The sequence below is a fragment of the Carcharodon carcharias genome, chromosome 17, assembly GCF_017639515.1.
Source record: "Carcharodon carcharias isolate sCarCar2 chromosome 17, sCarCar2.pri, whole genome shotgun sequence".
Lineage (NCBI taxonomy): Eukaryota > Metazoa > Chordata > Chondrichthyes > Lamniformes > Lamnidae > Carcharodon > Carcharodon carcharias.
The window spans coordinates 113,066,050-113,086,447 of NC_054483.1; the positions used below are offsets into that span (position 1 = coordinate 113,066,050).

General features: G+C 39.1%; 1 protein-coding gene across 2 annotated transcripts in view; it reads right to left on the reverse strand.

Moving 5' to 3' along the window:
* sufu (suppressor of fused homolog (Drosophila)) overlaps nt 1-20,398 on the reverse strand; it is a 176,607-nt gene that overhangs the window by 51,603 nt on the left and 104,606 nt on the right. The window contains exons 4-9 of one of the 2 annotated variants that reach the window (XM_041210161.1): nt 19,884-20,026; nt 15,594-15,679; nt 14,760-14,798; nt 12,365-12,437; nt 11,370-11,523; nt 6,764-6,884 (exon numbers count right to left, since the gene is read on the reverse strand). In XM_041210161.1, the coding sequence (XP_041066095.1) occupies nt 6,764-6,884; nt 11,370-11,523; nt 12,365-12,437; nt 14,760-14,798; nt 15,594-15,679; nt 19,884-20,026 (616 nt within the window). The remainder of the gene's footprint in view (nt 1-6,763; nt 6,885-11,369; nt 11,524-12,364; nt 12,438-14,759; nt 14,799-15,593; nt 15,680-19,883; nt 20,027-20,398) is intronic. The other variant, XM_041210162.1, reaches the window with a different exon arrangement.

Consider the following 20,398-nt stretch of genomic DNA (forward strand, 5'->3'; position numbering starts at 1 on the left):
TCTGGGGAATTTTGGAAGGTTATAAACATTGCATCCACTATCTCTGCAGCCACTTCTTTTAAGACCCTAGGATGTAAGCCATCAGGTCCTGAGGACTTGTCAGCCTTAAGTTCTATTAGTATTTCCACTACTTTTTTCTGATTGTTTTAATGATTGTTCTAAGTTCCTCCTTCCCTTTTGCTCCTTGATTTTCACCTATTCTTGGAAAGCTTTCTGCATCTTCTGCTGCGAAGATGGATACAAAATGCTTGTTCAAAGCCTCTGCCATTTCCTTATTTCTTAGTAATTTCCCAGTCTCACCCCCAAAGAGACCAATGCTCACTTTAGCAACTTTTTTCCTTTTTATATACTTGTAGAAGTTTTTACTGTCTGTTTTTATGTTTCTTGCTAGTTTTCTCACCATACTCCAATTTCACCCTCTTTGTTTTATAAGTCATTTTTTGCTAGTTTCCAAAAGTTTCTTAATATTCTCCCCGATTACTAACCTTTGCAGTATTGTATGCCTTTTTTCTCCCAATTTGATACCAAGAACCAAGAACAAAGAGAAGTACAGCACAGGAACAGCCCCTTCGACCTTCCAAGCCTGCGCTGATCATATTGCCCATCAACCAAAATGTTTTGCACTTCCGGGGTCCGTATCCCTCTATTCCCATCCTATTCACGTATTTGTCAAGTTGCCTCTTAAACACCACTATCGTACCTGCTTCCACCACCTCCTCTGGCAGCGAATTCCAGACACTCACTACCCTCTGCATAAAAAACTTGCCCGCACATCTCCTCTTTGTTTTCTCATCTCACCTCAAATCTATGTCCCCTAGTAATTGATTCTTCCATCCTGGGAAAAAGCTTCTGACTATCTACTCTGTCCATGTCACTCATAATTTTGTAAACTTCTATCAAGTCGCCCCACTCTTAACATCCTTAGTTAGCCACTGATGATGCATCCTTCTGGTGGTTTTTCTTCCTCACTGGAATATATCTTTGTTGAGAGTTATGAAATATCTCCTTAAATACCTGCTACTGCTTCTCTACCTTCTTACCTTTAAACCTATTTTCCCATTCCACTTCAGCCAACGTCTTCCTACTCTTGTAATTGCCTTTATTTAAATTTAAGACACTAGTTATAGACACACATTTCTCAATCTCAAACTGAATGTGAAATTCTATCATGTTATTATCACTCTTGTCTAGAGGGTCCTTTACCATTTGGTATTTAATTAATCCTGTCTCATTACACATTAGTTCCTTAATAATAGATTCTAGCATTTTCGCAATGACTGATGTTAGGCTAATTGGCCTGGAGTTCCCCATTTTCTTGCCACCCTTTTCTTGAAAAGCGGTGTAACATTTGCCAACTTCTAATCTGATGGAACCGTTCCCAAACCAAAGGGATTTTGGAAAATCATAGCTAGCACATCCACTATCTCTGCAGCCATCTCTTTTAGAACCCAAGGGTGTAGGCCATCAGGTCCCAGGAAATTGTCAGATTTTAGTCCCTTAAGTTTCTCCAATATTTCTCTGCGATATTTATCAATTTCCAGTATGAAACTGATATATTCTACTGTCAAGACAGGCACAAGTATTTGTACAATGCCTCTGCCATTTCGTCATTCCCCATGATAATTTCTCCTGTCCCTGCTTCTAAGGGACCAATGTTTACTTTAGCTGCACTTTTCCTTTTTATATATTTATAAAAGCTCTTACAATCTGTTTTTATATTTCTGGCTAGTTTACTCTCGTATTCTAGTTTTCCCCTTTTCATCAACTTTTGATGGCCCTTTGCTAGTTTCTAAAATACTCCCAATCCTCAGACTTGCTACTATTTTTTGCCAGATTGCAAGCCTCTTCTTTTAATCTAATACTATCCTTAACTTCCTGAGTGAGCCACAGACAGGTCTTTCTTGCTGAGTTTTTGTTTTTCAATGGAATGTATTTTTATTGAACACTTAGAATTGTTTCTTTAAATGCCTCCCACTGTTCATTTACCGCCATACCCTGTAATCTATTTACCCAATTAGCCTTATCCTGTTTTCCCCTCATACATATGTAACTGGCTTTGTTTAAGTTTAAGATTCCAGTTTGTGACTGAGTATGTCATTTTCAAACATAACATGGAATTCAATGGTTTTATGATCACTATTTCCCAGCGGATCTTTTACAATGACATTACTAATTACCCCTGCCTCAGTACACAATACTAGATCTAAGATAGCTTTATCCCTAGTCAGAGGCACAACGTATTACTCCAAGAAACTGTCATGAAAGTATTCTACAAACTCATCCTCTAGACCATTCTTGCCAATTTAATTGTCCCAGTCTATGTAAAGATTAAAGTCCCCACAATGATTACATTGCCTTTATTACAAGCTCCAATAACTTCTTGTTTAATGCTCTGTCCAACAGTATAAACTACTCCCACCAATGTTTTCTGACTTGCTATTCCTTTGTTCCACCCATACTGATTCTACTTCATGATCTTCTAATGATTCTACTTCATGATCTTCTAAGGCTAGATCCTTTCTCACTAATGTCCTTACGTCATCCTTTACTAACAGGGTTACCCCTACTCCTTTGCCATTCTATCTGTCTTTCTGCAAACCCCCATTATTTCTTGATGTATACTCCTGTCCTACTGTGTAGCTACTGTTAGGGAGCCTATAAACTACTCCCACCAATGACTTATTTCCTTTGCTATTTCTTACCTCCACCCAAACTGATTCTACATCTGGATCTTCTGTACCAAGATCTCTTTTCACTACCATACTGATCTCATCCTTTATCAACAGGGCTACCAAACCTCATTTTCCTTTCCTCCTGTCCTTTTGAAATGTCAAATATCCTTGAATATTCAGGTCCCAGCCTTAGCTACCTTGCAACCACGTCTCTGTAATGACTATTATATCATACTCATTAATTTCCATTTGTGCTATCAATCTATCTTGCTTTCAATTCTGTCTTTTTACTGCTTTTGCCTACTCTGACCTTATTTGTTGGTGCATGCTTATGTTTGTAAACTTTGTCCCTCCTGTCACACTCTGGTTACATTACCCATATTATTACCTTGCATTACTGCCTTGTCCTTCCTCTTTAACCCCCCACCCTCACCACTATTTAGTTTAAAGCCTTCTCTACAGCCCTAGTTCTAAAATTTGTCAGGACACTGGTTCCAGGACGGTTCAGGCGAAGCCTGTCCCAATGGTACAGCTCTCTCTTTCGCCAGTACTGGTACCAGTGCTCCATGAATCAAAACCCATTACTCCCACACCAATCTTTGAGCCACGTATTCAACTCTCTGATCTTATTTTCCCTATGCCAATTTCCTTGTGGCTCAGGTGGTGATCCAGAGATTATTACCGATGTGGTTCTGTTTTTAATTTAGTCCCTAGTTGCTCATATTCCCTTAATAAAACCTCTTTTTCAGTCCCACCTATTTCATTGGTACCCACATGGACAACAACTGGATCCTTCCCCTCTTACTGCAAGTTCCTCTCCAAGTCCAAGGAAATGTTGCTTAATCCTGGCACCAGGCAAGCAACAAAACCTTAGGGACTCGCACTCTCAGCTGCAGTGAACCACACCTATCGCCCTAACTATATTGTCCCCAAATACAACTACACTCCTTTTTACTCCCCACAACTTGAATGGTCCCCTGCACCATGGTGCCGTGATCAGTTTGCTCATTCCCCCATGCAGTCCCTGCTCTCATCCACACAATTTGAAAAATCCTCAAACCTGTTGGACAATTGCAAGGGCTGAGGCTCCCTCAGTGCTACCTCCTGGATTCCCATTCATGTATCACTCACAGTCACATCTTCCTCTCCCAAACCAAGGACCAAATTTCCTCCTGTTCCCTTCTAACCTCACTTCTGTGTCCGCTGAAAAAACATTCTTCCCAGTCACTTGCAACTGCATTTTCAAACAACCAACTATCTTGCCTTTGGTTGTCCTTTTGCCATAATAATTGTGTAGCTGATCTACTGACCCATTCCCTCACTTCCATCTTTGATGTCTGTGCGTCTAATGAAATCCTTACTCTCTCCCAGTCTATGTGTTCCCCTTACTTTCCATATGGCTCCCATCTTTAAGCATTAAATGAGACTGTGCAGCTTAAGGCGCCAGTCTTGTAGCATACTTAACTGAGTCACAAGGTAATGCATTCAAGCCCTGTATGTGTCATATGGATCACTGAACTGAACCCCCATCTGCTCTCTCAATTGCATGGAAAATATCCCAAGTACTATTTGAGGAACAGCAGGGGAGTTCTTTGTGTCCAAGCAAACGTTTATCCTTCAACCAAAATCACTAAAACTGATTATCTGACCAATTATAGCTTTATTGTTTGTGGGACTTTGATGTGCACAAATTACCAATTATGGTATGCTACACTACAATAGTGACTACACTTCAAAATTGTGCCATTTGATGTAAAGTGTAATGGGATGTCCTGACATGGCGAAAAGTGCTACATAAATACAATTTCTTTATTCCTTTCCTTAGTCGGCAAGGACAAAGGTTGCAGGAAGATCGAGGAAGGCTTTTGCAACACGGTCGCAGTCAGAGAATTTCCTCCACCTCTCCACCGTCTCTTTCAACTACATCACTGGCTCTGTGCTGTCAGACTGCTCAACATCCAAACTTAGATGGGGCCACAAGCTCCTTCAACTAAACATTGGGAACATTTGTAACTATCATTTTCAGCTCCCTCTATAATGGCCATGGATCCCTCTTCCCCAGCTAATTACCCAGGTTAAATAAGACTATTTGCATCATTGACATCCTATTCAAACCTGAGCAGAGATTCCAAACACACAGTTTTGCCATCAGAAAATCTACTAACTTTTCCATGCATAATACATGGCTCCGCACCTATCTCAATCCATCTGCTGTTGAAACCCTTAACCACGCCTTTCACACCTGCAGCGTCAACAATTCCAATGTTCTGCAGCTACCCATCCTCCATCCTTTGTAGACCAGCTCATCCAAAACACTGCTGCCCATTTCATATCCCACACCTCTCAGGTGGATGTAAAACATCATACGGCACTATTTGAAAAGGAGATTTCTTCCAGTGTCCTGGCCAATATTCATCAGCAGCCATCAATAGAAGAAATTATCTGGTCATGATTATTTATTTGTGGGGCTTTCCTGAGGGCAAAGGAACTGCATGTTTCCACACATTTCAACATTGGCTACACTTCAAAAAATGCTTCCAAGTTTTGAAGTGCTTTTGGACATCTGGATGTTGTGAAAGGTGCTATATAAAATGTAAATTCAAGACACAATGGAAATATATCCCTTGCTCTAATTAAATTTGCTATATAGCTGAATAAATAACCACCCTTGTAACAGTAAAACACTTTATTCACATAATTTAACGCATTAAATAATAGTGGAATAAGGCCTAAGTAGAAATTAATCCAATAACGTGCTTAACCTTGCAGGACTGAATCCCTGAAGCCCTTTAAATGCCAACATTGAAATAAAACTGAAGAAAACAGTGGTTGGACCAGACTCCCTTTTGAAATTCAGGTTCAGACCAAACAATCTGAAGCTGACAAGGTAATGAGAAGTAGCTAGTAGGATATGCATCAAGGATTAATTTACTTGCTGATTTCTACTGCCTTCCCTTCAAAGAAGCATTTTATCCAAATAGCTTGTAAGGTTGAGAAATTTAAATGCCAGAAGTGTACTGCAGACCTGACTAACACCTGAAAGATCAAGTTCTGATGAAGTCACAGTGCAATGTTAACTTTTCTCTTTCAGATATTATTGGCTTGTCTTTCTCTACCATCTTTTGTTTCATTCTTAACATACATTATGTTTTTTAAAATCAACAGCTTTCTGCAAAGTGAACAGAAAATATAAGACCACATTTTTATGTCCCACATCATCATGTATAAATATAACATACTGAGCAATTGAGCGAACAATGCGCTAACTTCTCCATTATAAATTATCAATGATGCTCTGTCATAAAGGTGAAGCAGTAACTTTGTTCTGGAAATAATTTCACCAAAAATGTCCCTCTTTATGAGACACACAATTCTTTTATCACAACACTTGTTTTACTATTTCTTGGTTAAATACTGCTTTGGAGAAGTAGCCCAGGGGCAGAATTTTTTGTGTTGAATCCCTTATCTGATATTATCACAACTGGAGATAGGAGACTGTGAAAATCAGTTTTGACTTTTTAAGGTCACTGAAGAAGGGATTCTTGTAACATCTGCCTCTCAGCTTTCTCTGACAAGAACACAGTTAGCCTTTTATAACAATGAACATTATGTGCTAATTCAAATAAGTGCAATCCCCTCTTGTTGGGAATCAGGTTATTGTGAAGTGCACATATAGATGGTATATAATATAAGAAAAGGAAATCAAAACTGTTTTAAATGAAATTCAGATTTCATTCCCCACCTAATATTTTTCTTAATTACAGGGCAATTTGCTCATTCTAATCTACTATTAAACCAGCTTTAGTTATCTTATCTCCTAAGATTTATCTCTTTCTCTGTGTTTGCTAAATTTTATAAACAATACATATTGGACATAACATCAATTTAAAAATAAACATTTTTATTCTAAGGACCATAGCTTTGAAAACAAAACTAAGCAGAATTAGGATTGAGGAATGTCAAATGGGAGGTTGCAACAATTTTAACAACGCAGTACAATCATTCCCACCCCACCAAAAAAATACTCATGCAATCTTCAATGACTGTGGACTGTTTAAAAGCAATTCAAGCAAGTTGTAAAACAAACTTACGATGCTCGATCATGGTTCATTCCATTCTGTTGTTGTGGTTTCTGGGAACTGATTGGTGGCAAGATTGGTTTGGTGTTCATTTCAAGGCCCCTACGCAAGACCTCTCTGATCTGCTCTGTATCTGAAATTAGAAAAAAGATCCTGCTTCAAGTAGTCAGAGATCCTGAGTACAATCTTGAGTAGAGATTACTAGTTTCTAATCGTTGGGCAGGATTTTCCACACCCGCCCGCTGCCGGGATCGTCCAGACCCACTGCAAGTCAATGGGCTTCTAGCTGGGGCGCCGCCTCGCCAACAGCAGGTCCCGCTCACAATGGGGCCGGAAAATCCCAGCCTTTGTTTACACAAGATTATGTTGTGTATAGGATTAGATAAAACATAATCCACTATGGTTATGCTGGTATCTCAGTTCTTTGAATATGAAAGTTAAAGGAATTGATGAATAATTTTGGCGCATGGGAGAGAGAAGTCATCAAGCTGCAAGTTAGCAACATTACACTCCCATTTTGTCATGGCAAGAGGGAAGAGTATGGAAACATTGAGGTTTAGCTTGTTGATGCATGTTCTGGGCTGTAACCAAGTCACTGCTAGAATCAAAGCATACTCCTCCACTGCAGTGAACCGAGTCGTTTAACAACTTAACTCCCCTCCATGAATCGTTGCTCTCAACTTATAAAATGCTGAAGATAGAAATTATTGCAGCACTCCTGGTTGTCAATTTTGATGGCCTTATCCCAGTTGATAGGCCATTCAATCTTACACTTCATTGCCTTCAATGAAGCAGAAACCTAGTTGTTTTGTTTGCTGTTGCATTTCAGAGTTGTGCTGCATAGCCTAGATGGCTGACACAGAACTTTCACAGATGTCCATGGGCAACTTCTGGATTTGTCCCACTGTGGCTGCTTGCACAGGCATCGGGAGGTTGAGGATGGTAGCATTTCAGAATGAGTTTGTTATGCCCAGTGTGTGGTGCTATGAAGTGCTCTATGAGAGATGCTTGCAGGGTGTGGGAGGGGAGGGGGTTGGTGGAATACCTCTATGGGCTGTAATTCTGTGATCCTGTACTCAAGCTTTGTCCTTGCTGGTGAGGGGGGAGTCACAATGAAGCATGTTTGCTTTTCTCTGGTTACAAGAGTAGCTCTTGAGCTAATCAAAAACTCTGCTGCCCTTCGCCTAACTCACATCAAGTCCTGTTCACCCATCACTACTGTGGTCGCTAACCTACATCGGCTCCCAATCCAGCAATACCTCGGTTTTAAAATTCTCATCCTTGTTTCCAAAACCCTCCAGAGCCCCAGCCCTCCCTATCATCGCAATCTCCTCCAGCCTTACAATATCTCTGCACTCTAGTCTCTTCTACATCCCGATTTTCATCACTCCATTTTTAGTGGCTGTGCCTTAAGCTGCTGAGACCATAAGACATAGGAGCATAAATTCAGCCATTCGGTCCATCGAGTCTGCTCTGCCATTCAATCATGGCTGATAAGTTTCTCAATCCCATTCTCCTGCCTTCTCCCTGTAACCTTTGATCCCCTTACCAATAAAGAACCTATCTATCTCGGTCTTAAATACACTCAATGACCTGGCCTCCACAGCCTTCTGTGGCAATGAATTCCATAGATTCACCACTCTCTGGCTAAAGAAGTTTCTCTTCATCTCTGTTCTAAAAGGTCTTCCCTTTACTCTGAGGCTGTGCCCTCGGATCCTAGTCTCTCCTACTAATGGAAACATCTTCCCCACGTCCACTCTATCCAGGCCTTTCACTATTCTGTAAGTTTCAATCAGATCCCCCCTCATCCTTATAAACTTCATCGAGTATAGACCCAGAGTCCTCAAACGTTCCTCAAATGTTAAGCCTTTCATTCCTGGGATCGTTCTCGTGAACCTCCTCTGGACCCTCTCCAGGGCCAGCACATCCTTCCTGAGATACGGGGCCCAAAATTGCTCACAATATTCTAAATGTGGTCTGACCAGAGCCTTATAAAGCCTCAGCAGCAGATCCCTGCTTCTATATTCTAGTCCTCTCGAAGTAAATGCCAACATTGCATTTGCCTTCCTAACTACCGACTCAACCTGCAAGTTAACCTTAAGAGAATCTTGGACTAGGACTCCCAAGTCCCTTTGCACTCCAGATTTCTGAATTCTCTCCCCATTTAGAAAATAGTCTATGCCTCTATTCTTCCTACCAAAGGGCATGATCTCACACTTGCCCACGTTTTATTCCATCTGCCACTTCTTCGCCCATTCTCCTAACCTGTCTCAATCCTTCTGCAGACTCCCCGACTCCTCAATACTACCTGTCCCTCCACCCATCTTTGTATCATCTACAAATTTAGCCAGAATGCCCTCAGTCCCTTCATCTAGATCATTAATGTATAAAGTGAAAAGCTGTGGTCCCAACACTGACCCCTGTAGAACTCCACTAGTCACCGGCCGCTATCTGAGAAGGACCCCCTTATCCCACTCACTGCCTCCTGCCAGACAGCCAATCTTCTATCCATGCTAGTACCTTGCCTCTACACCATGGGCTCTTATCTTACTGAGCAGCCTCCAGTGTGGCACCTTAACAAAGGCCTTCTGGAAGTCCAAGTAGATAACATCCATTGGCTCTCCTTTGTCTAACCTACTCGTTACCTCCTCAAAAAATTCTAACAGATTTGTCAGGCATGACCTCCTCTTGATGAAACCATGCTGACTTTGCCCTATTTTACCATGCACTTCCAAGTATTCTGAAATCCTTAATAATGGACTCTAAAATCTTACCAACGACCGAGGTCAGGCTAATCGGTCAGTAATTTCCCATCTTTTGCCTCACTCCCTTCTTAAATAGAGGGATTACATTAGCAATTTTCCAGTCCTCTGGGACCCTCCCTGACTCCATGATTCCTGAAAGATCACTGCTAACGCCTCCACTATCTCTTCAGCTGTCTCCTTCAGAACTCTGGGGTGTAATCCATCTGGTCCAGGTGATTTATCCACCTTCAGACCTTTCAGTTTTCCTAGCACCTTCTCCTTGGTAATGGCCACCATACTCACCTCTGTCCCCCGACTCTCTTGAACTTTGGGGATGTTACTTGTGTCTTCCACCGTGAAGACTGACGCAAAGTACCTATTCAGTTCCTCTGCCATTTCTATGCTCCCCATTACTACTTCTCTAGCGTAATTTTCCAGCCGCTCAATGTCCACTTTTGCCTCTCTCTTACCCTTTATATATCTTAAAAAACTCTTGCAATCTTCTTTTATATTACTGGCTAGTTTACCCTCATATTTAATCTTCTCCCTCCTTATATCTTTTTTAGTTGTCCTTTGTTGGTCTTTGTAGGCTTCCCAATCCCCTGGTTTCCCACTGCTCTTCACTGCATTGTATGCTTTCTCGTTAGTTTTTATGCTGTCCCTGACTTCTCTTGTCAGCCATGGTTGCCTCGTCCTCCCTTTAGTATGCTGCTTCTTCCTAGGGGTGAATTTTTACTGCGTCTCCCAAATCACTCCCAGAAACTCCTGCCATTGCTGTTCCACTGTCTTTCCTGCTAGGCTCGTCTCCCAGTCAATGCTGGCCAGCTCCTCCCTCATGCCTCCGTAGTTGCCTTTATTCAACTGTAATACCGTTACATCTGATTCCAGCTTTTTCCTCTCAAATTTCAGGGTAAATTCTATCATATTATGGTCACCTCCTCCTAAGGGTTCCTTCACCTTAAGCTCTCTTATCAAATCTGCCTCATTACACATCACTAAGTCTAGAATTGCCTGTTCCCTACTGGGCTCCACCACAAGCTGCTCCAAAAAGCCATCTCGTAGACATTCCACAAATTCCTTTTCTTGTGATCCACTACCAACCTGATTTTCCCAGTCTACCTGCATACGGAAATCCCCCATGATCACTGTAACCTTGCCTTTCTTACACGTCTTTTCTATCTCCTGGTGTATCTTGTGCCCCACACCCTGACTACTGTTCGGAGGCCTGTACATAACTCCCATTATGGCTATTTTACCTTTGCGGTTCCTCAACTCTATCCACACAGATTCTACATCATCTGACCCTACGTCGTTTCTTGCTATCAATTTAATTTCATTTCTTACTAACAAAGCAACCCCACCCCCTTTGCCAACCTGCCTATCTTTTCGATAGGATGTATATCCTTGGATATTTAGCTCCCAGTCCTGATCCCCTTGCAGCCATGTCTCCGTGATGCCCACCACATCATACCTGCCAATTTCAATCTGCGCCACAAACTCATTTACCTTATTTCGTATACTGCATGCATTCAGACACAACACCTTCAGTGCTGTATTTCCCGTCTCCCTTCTCATTGTCGTCCCTTTATCTGATGTGCTTGAAGTTAGATTCCTAGCCCTTTCCAAACATTCTGTCCTATTTTGTGTTCTGGACACTTTAAGAGCCTCTCCTGGGTTCTCCTTTCTTTTCAGTTTTTCATAATTTTCCATAAAGTTGAATCCACCCCACCACAGGCTAAGCTGCTGCTTTGTTTCCCATTAGTCATACTTCTTGGAGTTTTACCCTTCCCTTCCCCCCAACTTTCTAGTTTAAAGTCCTGTTGACCACCCTATTTACCCTTTTGCCTAGGCCCCAATGCTACCACAAGGTTTACCTTTATCTGACAAACGTCTTGGTTGCATCTCAAGATAAATACTCCTGCTATCTTCTTCATCTTCTGGCGGACGGCTTAGATCCACCCAAGCACATTTTGCACTCACACCACTCAGGTTTGAGCCATCAGTCTCTATGCCTTTGTCCACTCTTTCCTAAAAGGGGCGGGGGGGGAGTAATAAAAATAAATTAAGTAAAATATGTTTCTGATCGCATGAATCACAACAATTGAATTTCAGATGATTCATTACATTTTAGTTATAGAAAACACAGTTCTAATGTGTTTTGTATTAAAGATGATTCATTGTAAAGCAATGGTCCTGAAAAATTATGTCCTGCATATTAAATCTGTTGCACATTAATGTATTTGCCTTCAAAAGTGCTACTCCCTCAATAAAAAGTAAACAATTTATCCAAATTATGGTTAGATTCTAAAATACAATGAAAACAACCTAGTTTGTCCAAAGGAGAACGTGTTAAACATCAGATTTAATGCAATATCCTTTCCCTAACTTAGTGAATCATTTGGTTGTACTCATAAAATCATTTAAAAAATTCCCAATGTTAAAAGCAAAACTTATGATTGATGCTGGGATCCAATATATTGCATCACAAAATGATGAACAAAGACTGGTTCCTGTGATTCCGCATATTTTTTTCCATCTGAACTGTGTCAGTATAGGCACTTGGTCAGGAGTGGGTAATGGAGAGCTTGCTGCCGTGGGTGTGCAATGAGTGGAAACAAAGACAGTGTCAAAATATATTTACCATTTAAAGAAAGGAATGTTACTATTTCTTTTGTGAACTATTATTGTCCAAAGTAGGATTTATTAACAAGTTAAAAAAATAAAGCAAAATTGCCACTTCTAAGTGGAAGGAGTGTGCCACGTACAAGTTCTGAATTAAACAGCTAACACACGAATTTTAAAATGTTTTTTGGGCAAGTGTAACATCAGAGAAAAAGGAAAAACATAGCTGATACAAGTGAATAGTTACTTGCAGGTGAGGATCAGATTCAAATATAGTTTCTCCTCTTCGCATGTCTGTGATTAGCCAAGAGCCACCTGCACTGTAAGGCAATGTATAATACTTTAGATATCCATACGTAATCCCTTGGTATCTATCTCATGTTTATTGTAATACTCAAAAGCAAACAAGTTAATTAAAACCGATTTCATGAAACAGCAAGTATAACAATTATGTGAAGCTTTTGAACTTGCTTGGTAGGGTCTGCATTTACACTATACGTTGTCAAGTGCATGCTGCAATAAATCCAGTATGCAGCCTGTACGACATTTGGGTATCCACTTTTCAAACTAGCAGCATCATATAAACACTCACTTATTTGGCTATGAGCCAGGATATGACAATAGTTTAAACAGAAGCATGATTTCGTAGAATTCCCACAATCCCTTAAGTAATGTTCCCAGGCAACTTCTTGTTGATTCAATCACAGCAGTGGTCCTTTGTCCAATAATTACTGAATTTTCAGGAGTCCAAGATCTGCAACAGTGTAAACTGCCCAGGCCTCAGATTCATTAACAAGCTGATTAATTGGTTTAAAGATCTTTAGGTATCAGGCCCTCAAAATCTGATCCTTAATTTTCACACTAGAAATGTGGAAATATAATCTTTTACTCCTTCTCTGGTTAAATTTCAGAATTTAAATAAAAATTTAGGTTGCCCTATAATGGATTGCTTCCTAATTTAACATGATAAAAGGATGACAAACTAAACTAGAATACCAATACAAATAAGAAGTATTCCCACAGTTCCGTTTTGCATCATAGTAAAGATTTAAATTAAGAACTGGTTAAAAATGTTTCCCGTTCACATCAATACAGTACATTTCATTACCCTCCAATGAAAGCAGCTGTTATTGCCATTTTCAGTTTTGCCATTTATGCTGCATAGCAGATTTTGTAATGAAAGAGAACTGCGTATGTTACATTTTCAAATATGTCTTTGCCAACCTAGCTACAGATCTTCCCACTGCCCAATTTAGCCTACCGACAGCTAAACCCTAAAAGAATAAACATGGCCTGTATGTACACTGTTTGGATTTGCCACTACTGCTCTTTTCAGTTGAACATGACAACTGGCAGTCCCATTCTAGGACATGGCTGTTGACTTGAAGGCAAAAACATTAGATTTTTTTGTATGGGAAGGTTCCTGTTAACTGTGCTGTTCAATATAGAAGATAATCCTTTAGTATAACACAAAAATTGTCATTAAGATACTTAACACAATATATTGTTGCAAAAGAGAGAAAAGCAGATGAATAACAGAAGAATTTAGTAAGAGAGTATAGCCTCCCCAGAATACCAGGTATAAATCAATAACTGAGGCAGTTACCTCTTGCGTCATCAGGTCAATAGTTTCAAGATTTTGTCTTCAATTGTGCAAATCAATACTAAGCATTCACCATCATATTAGACTGGTTTGCTCATTGATCAAGATGGTCAAGAATGCACTAAATCCTCAGGTAAGTCTACCAGCATCATCAATACTTCACTAATTCCAAAAGACATGCTCCCTGTGCCTTGCAATACTATCTAATACATCACTGATAAATACATAGATCAGGATGGGTGAATACAGATAATTTTCACCTCACTCCTTCTTTCCAAGAAGCTCAGTAAGTCCCTCAACTAGCCAGGGGGCTTGCTCTTAAGTTTAGGTACCAAATAAGTGATTTGAAATTCAAGATGTAGAGAATCAAACAAAATGTTAGATTGTCTGATATATATGATGCTCCTCATTCTTTGAAAAAATGTAAATCTCTCCCTAAAGTCAGGATCTTATCATAGCAATGAGTTACATTTGTATAGCATCTTTAACATCAAAAATCTCGAGGTGCTTTTTAGATGCGTAATCAGACAAAGATGGATATGGAACCTTAGAGAGAAATATTAGTAAGGGTTCCTAAAGGTTTGTTCAATTAGGTTCTAAGGAAGTGCACAGGCTTAGGAAAGGAATTTCAGGGCATAGAACCTAGATGGTATTGCTATCAATGGTGGGGCTAATGAAGGGGGAATATGTACAAGAGAAATACTGAGTTTGGGCAGGTAATCGGGGGAGGGGTGAGATGGTAAAGAAAGATGAGTTGAGTTGTAGGATTGCAGGAGGTTATGGAGTGAGGCCATAAAGAGATTTAAACAAAAGGATGATAATTTTAAACAGGATAAATTCATCTAAGAACATTATTCCTTCATGAGGATTACACCATATGAACTACTATAATCACCCCACTTGGCTACATTATTGCTGAAATTTTCTGACAAGATATGGCAATGCCAGAAATATAGCTTGCATAAACTTATAACTAATAGCTGTTTCAGGATACAGAACGATAACACTAACAGTATTGATTTGTCATTGGGAATGATACCTGATATTCAATACAGATTCTGAATCTGGAAGCTGGTATCTAAGGAAGGCAAAGATTAGTCAATTACAACAGCTCCACCCAGTGGGTCAATGATGAGGTACCAATAATTATAAAATTTGCATTATCCAAGATGATGATAGTACGGTAACATTATTCAAAAATTTAAAACTATAAACTATACTTCAAAGTATTTACAAAATTACCAGAATTGAATACAGGAGTACTTTAAAACTGTTAATTTTACAGCACAGAAATACTGGTAGATCAAAAACAGCAAAAAAAGTCTATGCATCAACAACAAAAATAAAAATGAAAAAAACTAAAATTGTTATTGACAACAAAGCCTCTTGACATTAGAGTGGGAGAAAATCATCTGATCGAAATTCAAAAGTTTCTTAAAAGGAGTGTTATATGAAACTCATTCTTCTATTCACCCACCCCATTCTTCCAGATGGTGGGCAGTCCTGAACTGTAGGTAGAAGCTAAAAAACAAAGAATATGCACACAACAAATTTGTTTACAGAATTTGTTTAAATAAAAATCCAGAACCAAATTTATTTTCACATGGAATAGGTAAATACTTTCCTATGAGCACAAAAAAAAAGAGCCAAGGTAGGCCTTAGAGCTCCTTGAACTGGCTCTGCCACTCAAAAAGATCCTGGCTAATCATCTATCTCAATTTTATTTCTCACCCTATCCCCAGATTCTCTTAAGTGTCCAAAAATCTATCCATTTCAGTAAATCTCTTAGTCTAACAATAATCAATTTCACTTTTCTCTGGCTCCGTATACTGTATCTTGCAAATTGAGGATGAAAGATTTACAAATTACTTACACAGGAACAGTCCGGAGAAGTTCCAAAATCCCTTGGCCATTCCACTGCTGAGCTGCTTGAAGTTCTTCTGTACAAACTCCAACAATCTGATCAGGATTGGAAATTTAAAAAAAAATTAACTTGTACAATTTCTCAAGTGTTTCATTGTACAAGAACATATCAATAAGGCAAAATTAAACAATATTCTCAAATCAGAATGACCAAAATGGTACTCAATATTCTATGCTGGATTAATGACATCAGTAGGAACTTTACTGGAATTAATTTTCTAACAATGAATAAGGGTATTTTGAATTTTACCACAACCTCAATCTAAAGCTAAGCAAATCCGCCATTTTTGCAACATTAGGTCTATAAACATTTTTTTAAAAAATCTAAGAAGTTCAAAGTGAAAGGCTGCAGTAAACATAAATATATTCAAATTTCACTAACAAATCAACCCCAGCAATGCCAGACAACCTGACTGGCATTTTTGACAAAAATAATCAAAAGGATTCCTGGGGCTGAAGACTTTTTAAAGAAAATTATCTGAAAACAAAAAATCTTCAGTTTTAAAAATGTTCTTGATAAACAATATCTTGAATCTCAATGCTCATTGTTTTTAAAATCATTGATTAAGCTTAGAGTACATTTAAGTTTATACATAGATGACTGGTTTACCAGACAGCCATGAATGACATGCCAAAAACAAACATAAGCAATTGAAAACATCTTTTAAAATTTCATAACAGCATACAATTTTATTAAAAGCATAATGTTTCATTATTAGGACTTTTTTTGAATAATGCTGTTATGAAATTATATATTTTTATTTTACCTTATTCTAGAAACAAGATAAATAAAATAGGTCTAATACATTCTTCCTTCCTATATACCTCCTGCATTCAAAAAGATTGAAAATTGTAGCAAGTTGTTACAAAATCTACAGAAAGCTCATTAGAGCACACATGCTTTAAAAATACATGTTGCTACAGCACACAGGTTTAGAGTGCACAGTTTCAGAATCAGTAAATTGGACATCAATGTTATCATTTACATAGTATTAATTCTGTACAATTTGGCTTTAAGTAAACAGAACCCTTTTCTTCAATTTTGGGAGAGGGGAGAGAGAAGAGATGGATACCAAACTACATTCATTTGCAAGTCCACCTCTTCATTGTTTCATAGTTTGCCATTGTGAGATTTGAACTCTTGATCTTTGGGTTATAAACCCAGTACCATAACCACTTGGCTGTTTAGGCCAAGCTTCCACCTCTTCATGAAGTACAGAGAGTGGAGGAGTTAATTTGCATGCAATTGAAGATGTAATAGGATTGGAGAAATCAACGTTTTACTCAAACAGGTGATCAAACCTGGCTATCTAATGATGATTACATTTATTAGGAATTAGAATGTTGCATTTAAAAAGAGTTTCACAACTCAAAATAGTCTTAAAAGAGCTAAGAAGTTTGTATAAACTGCATAGCCCAATTTCTGCGACACCATGATAATTTCTTGCTAAATACAGGTTAACCCAGTTACTTTTGAGCCTTTTTTTTTTTTAAAGTTCAAGAACTTCAAAACTAAAGTTTACACTGTTTTCATCTTCATATTTGCATTTTTTTTAAATGGAGCCCCCATCCAGTGCCAAACAACATTTTAATGGGCAACTGCTGAAAGCCTACCAATAAGAGAAACTGGGAGTAAACCTCTGCCAGTCTCTTCAAATACAAGCATAAAAATTGTGAACAGCTGCATGTATAAGGGAAGCATTCTGGCTCCCAATCCTTTCCAAGTGAGCCTCTGATCTGCTTCCCTGCAGTAATGAAAGATCATGGATGAAAACCCACATCTCACCACTCTGTGGTGCTATGCATTAGTGCTTCAACAAATCACAACCTAAATTGATCACACAACCAACAAAATAAACCTTACGAACTTAATAAGCTAAATCACATTTAATCCCACAAGTTCACAATATTCTCAAATTAAATCTTCAGCCACATACGACCTTTCATTTAAATTTCAAGTCAATAATAGAATTTCCAAGTAACTTTGGAATCTAGCAACTGGGCATAAGTTCCCTAATATTCTTGACACTTCAGGGGAGTATTTTATCATTTGGGCTGACGACCAATGGTTAGCGAGCACAGCGGTATCTTCAGTCTTCATCATAAATTCTGTTCCCTAGTTACCGACTCCATCCCTCAGCCTGATCACTGTTTTTGGCCCAAGCAGACTGTTCCCCAACCTTGGCGTGCAATTTGACCCGAGATCAAGTTCCAACCACACCGCTCCATCACCAAAACTACCTACTTCTACTTCCATAACGTCATCTGTTTCCATCCCGCCTCAGTTCATCTGCTGCTGAAACTTCATCCATACCTTTGTTACTTCCAGACTTAACTATTTTAATGCTTTCCTGGGTGGTCTCCATCTACTAACCACCAATAATTGAACTCATTCAAAACTCTGCTGTTCTAAAAGCCAAAGTGGACCTAACCACATGCCTCTTGATTACAATAGTATTACCAAAATTCAAAGCCTAAGATTAGGCAGCAAGGTTCCACAATGTTTTAAGCCCTATATTTTCTACATGGCAAATTCCAGTTTAGCCATGCTACAGGCAAAGGGCAGGTGCTCTTCAAGTGGTAAGTGAACAAAAGTTAAAAATCAAAGTCAAATGAATTGCCCAAGCCATTCACAAGCACAGCTCTGAGCCCAACTCCAGCCTGGCCACTTATTTCAAACTGATAAATTTTCTATCCAAAAGTATCTCATCCTCACCAAAACCTTTATTCATCCTTTCACCACTTACAGGCTCAACTTCTCTAATGTCCTTCTTTACAAACTCCTAGCCATTGATATCAACATGTCCAAAATCCAGTTGTTGATATCCTAAGTCCATTTCTCTACCGCCCCTGTTCTGACTGACATACATTTATGTCAGATGTCATATTAAATTTAAAATCCTCATCTTCATAGGGGGAAGATCCCTTAAATAGGGGGAGAGCAGTGGCGTAGTATTATTGTCATCGAATTAGTAATCCAGAGGCCCAGGCTAACGCTCTGGGGATACAGGTTCAAATCCCATCATAGAAGCTGGTGGAAGTTAAATTCAATTAATAACTCTGGAATTGAAAGCTAGTCTCAGTAATGGTGTGAACCCATTTGGATCACTAATGCCCTTTAGGGAAGGAATTCTGGCATCTTTATCAATCTGGCCTACACATGACTCCAGATCCACAGTAATGTAGTTAACTCAACTGCCCTCTGAAATGGCCTAGCAAGCAACTCAAATCAAGAAGGAAAGTGCAACAAATGCTGGCCTTGCCAGTGATGCCCACATCCCCTGAAAAAATGAAAAATCTTCAAACCATTGAATGGCTTTGCTCCTCCCCTGCAAACTCTTCCAGCATTGTAGCCCCTCTAATATCCTTTGGTACTCCAACTCTTTGCCTTTTTTGTCTCATGTTCCTTTTACCCCATCATTAGGGACAAAACTTTCAGCCACTTCGGCTCTACACTCAAAACCCCTCTCCACCTTGAAAAGCCAACTCTGAATCTACCATTCTCACCAAGTTTTTGGTCACCTCCTATCGTATATTGGTCTCCGTTCCATTAATCCATTTCTTTATTTCCATCAACCCACCTCACAAATTCCCTTGGGGCATTTTCTATAGTAAAGACAACATGTTAATCTAAACTATTGTCCTTAGGTCTCCTGAGTATGGAGTAGAATACATTAAAGCAAGGAAACTGACAAAAAAATCTTGGGGAGTTTAAAAGATATATGAAAGCAGGTAATAAAGAAAATTAATTATATCTAGGATTCTATGGTTAAAAAAATTAGTTAATCACCTTAATGAAAGTCAACTAGAACTCAAATCAATATTTTCCTCGAATGTTTTGGAAAACATAAGCCTCTGTTCTGATAACTATTTTATATAATTCAACAGCTAGATTATTTTTCTGAAAAATGATAGTGAGGCAAGCATGGAACAAAGAAAAGAAATGGATAGAAATTCCGGTGATCTCAGAAATGCAAGTTGACAACTGTCCCAGCTTTCTCAAATATTTGAAAGGTCACACTTGTTTTGGCAGAATAGGTTTCATACAAAACATTCAACTGAAGCATGAACATCGTCTTACAATTCAAACTTTAAGCATTGCAACTACACAGGAGTCGGTGGGGGGCGCGGGAAGGAAAGGAGTATATAAAATCATTCATGATCTTTGTGACAACATTGCTATTTTGAACTGCAGAGTTCATGATCAATATTGGAACAAATTATTTGGTTGAGCCAGTACCTGGAGAAATGCAACTGTTCCAAAGGGGGTATGCACAGGTTGCAGTTGTGGGTCCTCTGTCAGCAGCATGTGTTGGATTCTGGATTCACTGTTGTCCAAGGGACTGTGCCAAGAGACATGGTCACCACTGCATAATGTGTTTTCTGTTTGATTAAAAAAAAGAAAGTTCAAAGTGGAATCTAGCGTACTTCGTTTTCTATTGTTTATGGTTGATTACATGTGTAAAAATGAGTAGCAGGTTACATACAGGTTTTTTCAAAATATATGTACTCAGGACAGTCTACACTATCCCTCCACACCCCTCCCAAATAATTTGTCTGAAATGTTTTCTGCAATGGAAGCTCCTGACCTCATTACAGCCTTGGTTCAAACATGGACCAAAAATCTGAACTCCAGAGGTGAAGTGAGAGTGATTGCTCTTGACATCAAAGCAGCATTTATCAGAGTGTGACATCAAGGAGCCCTAGCAAAACTGGAGTCAACTGGAATCAGGGGGAAATCTCTTCCCTGGATGG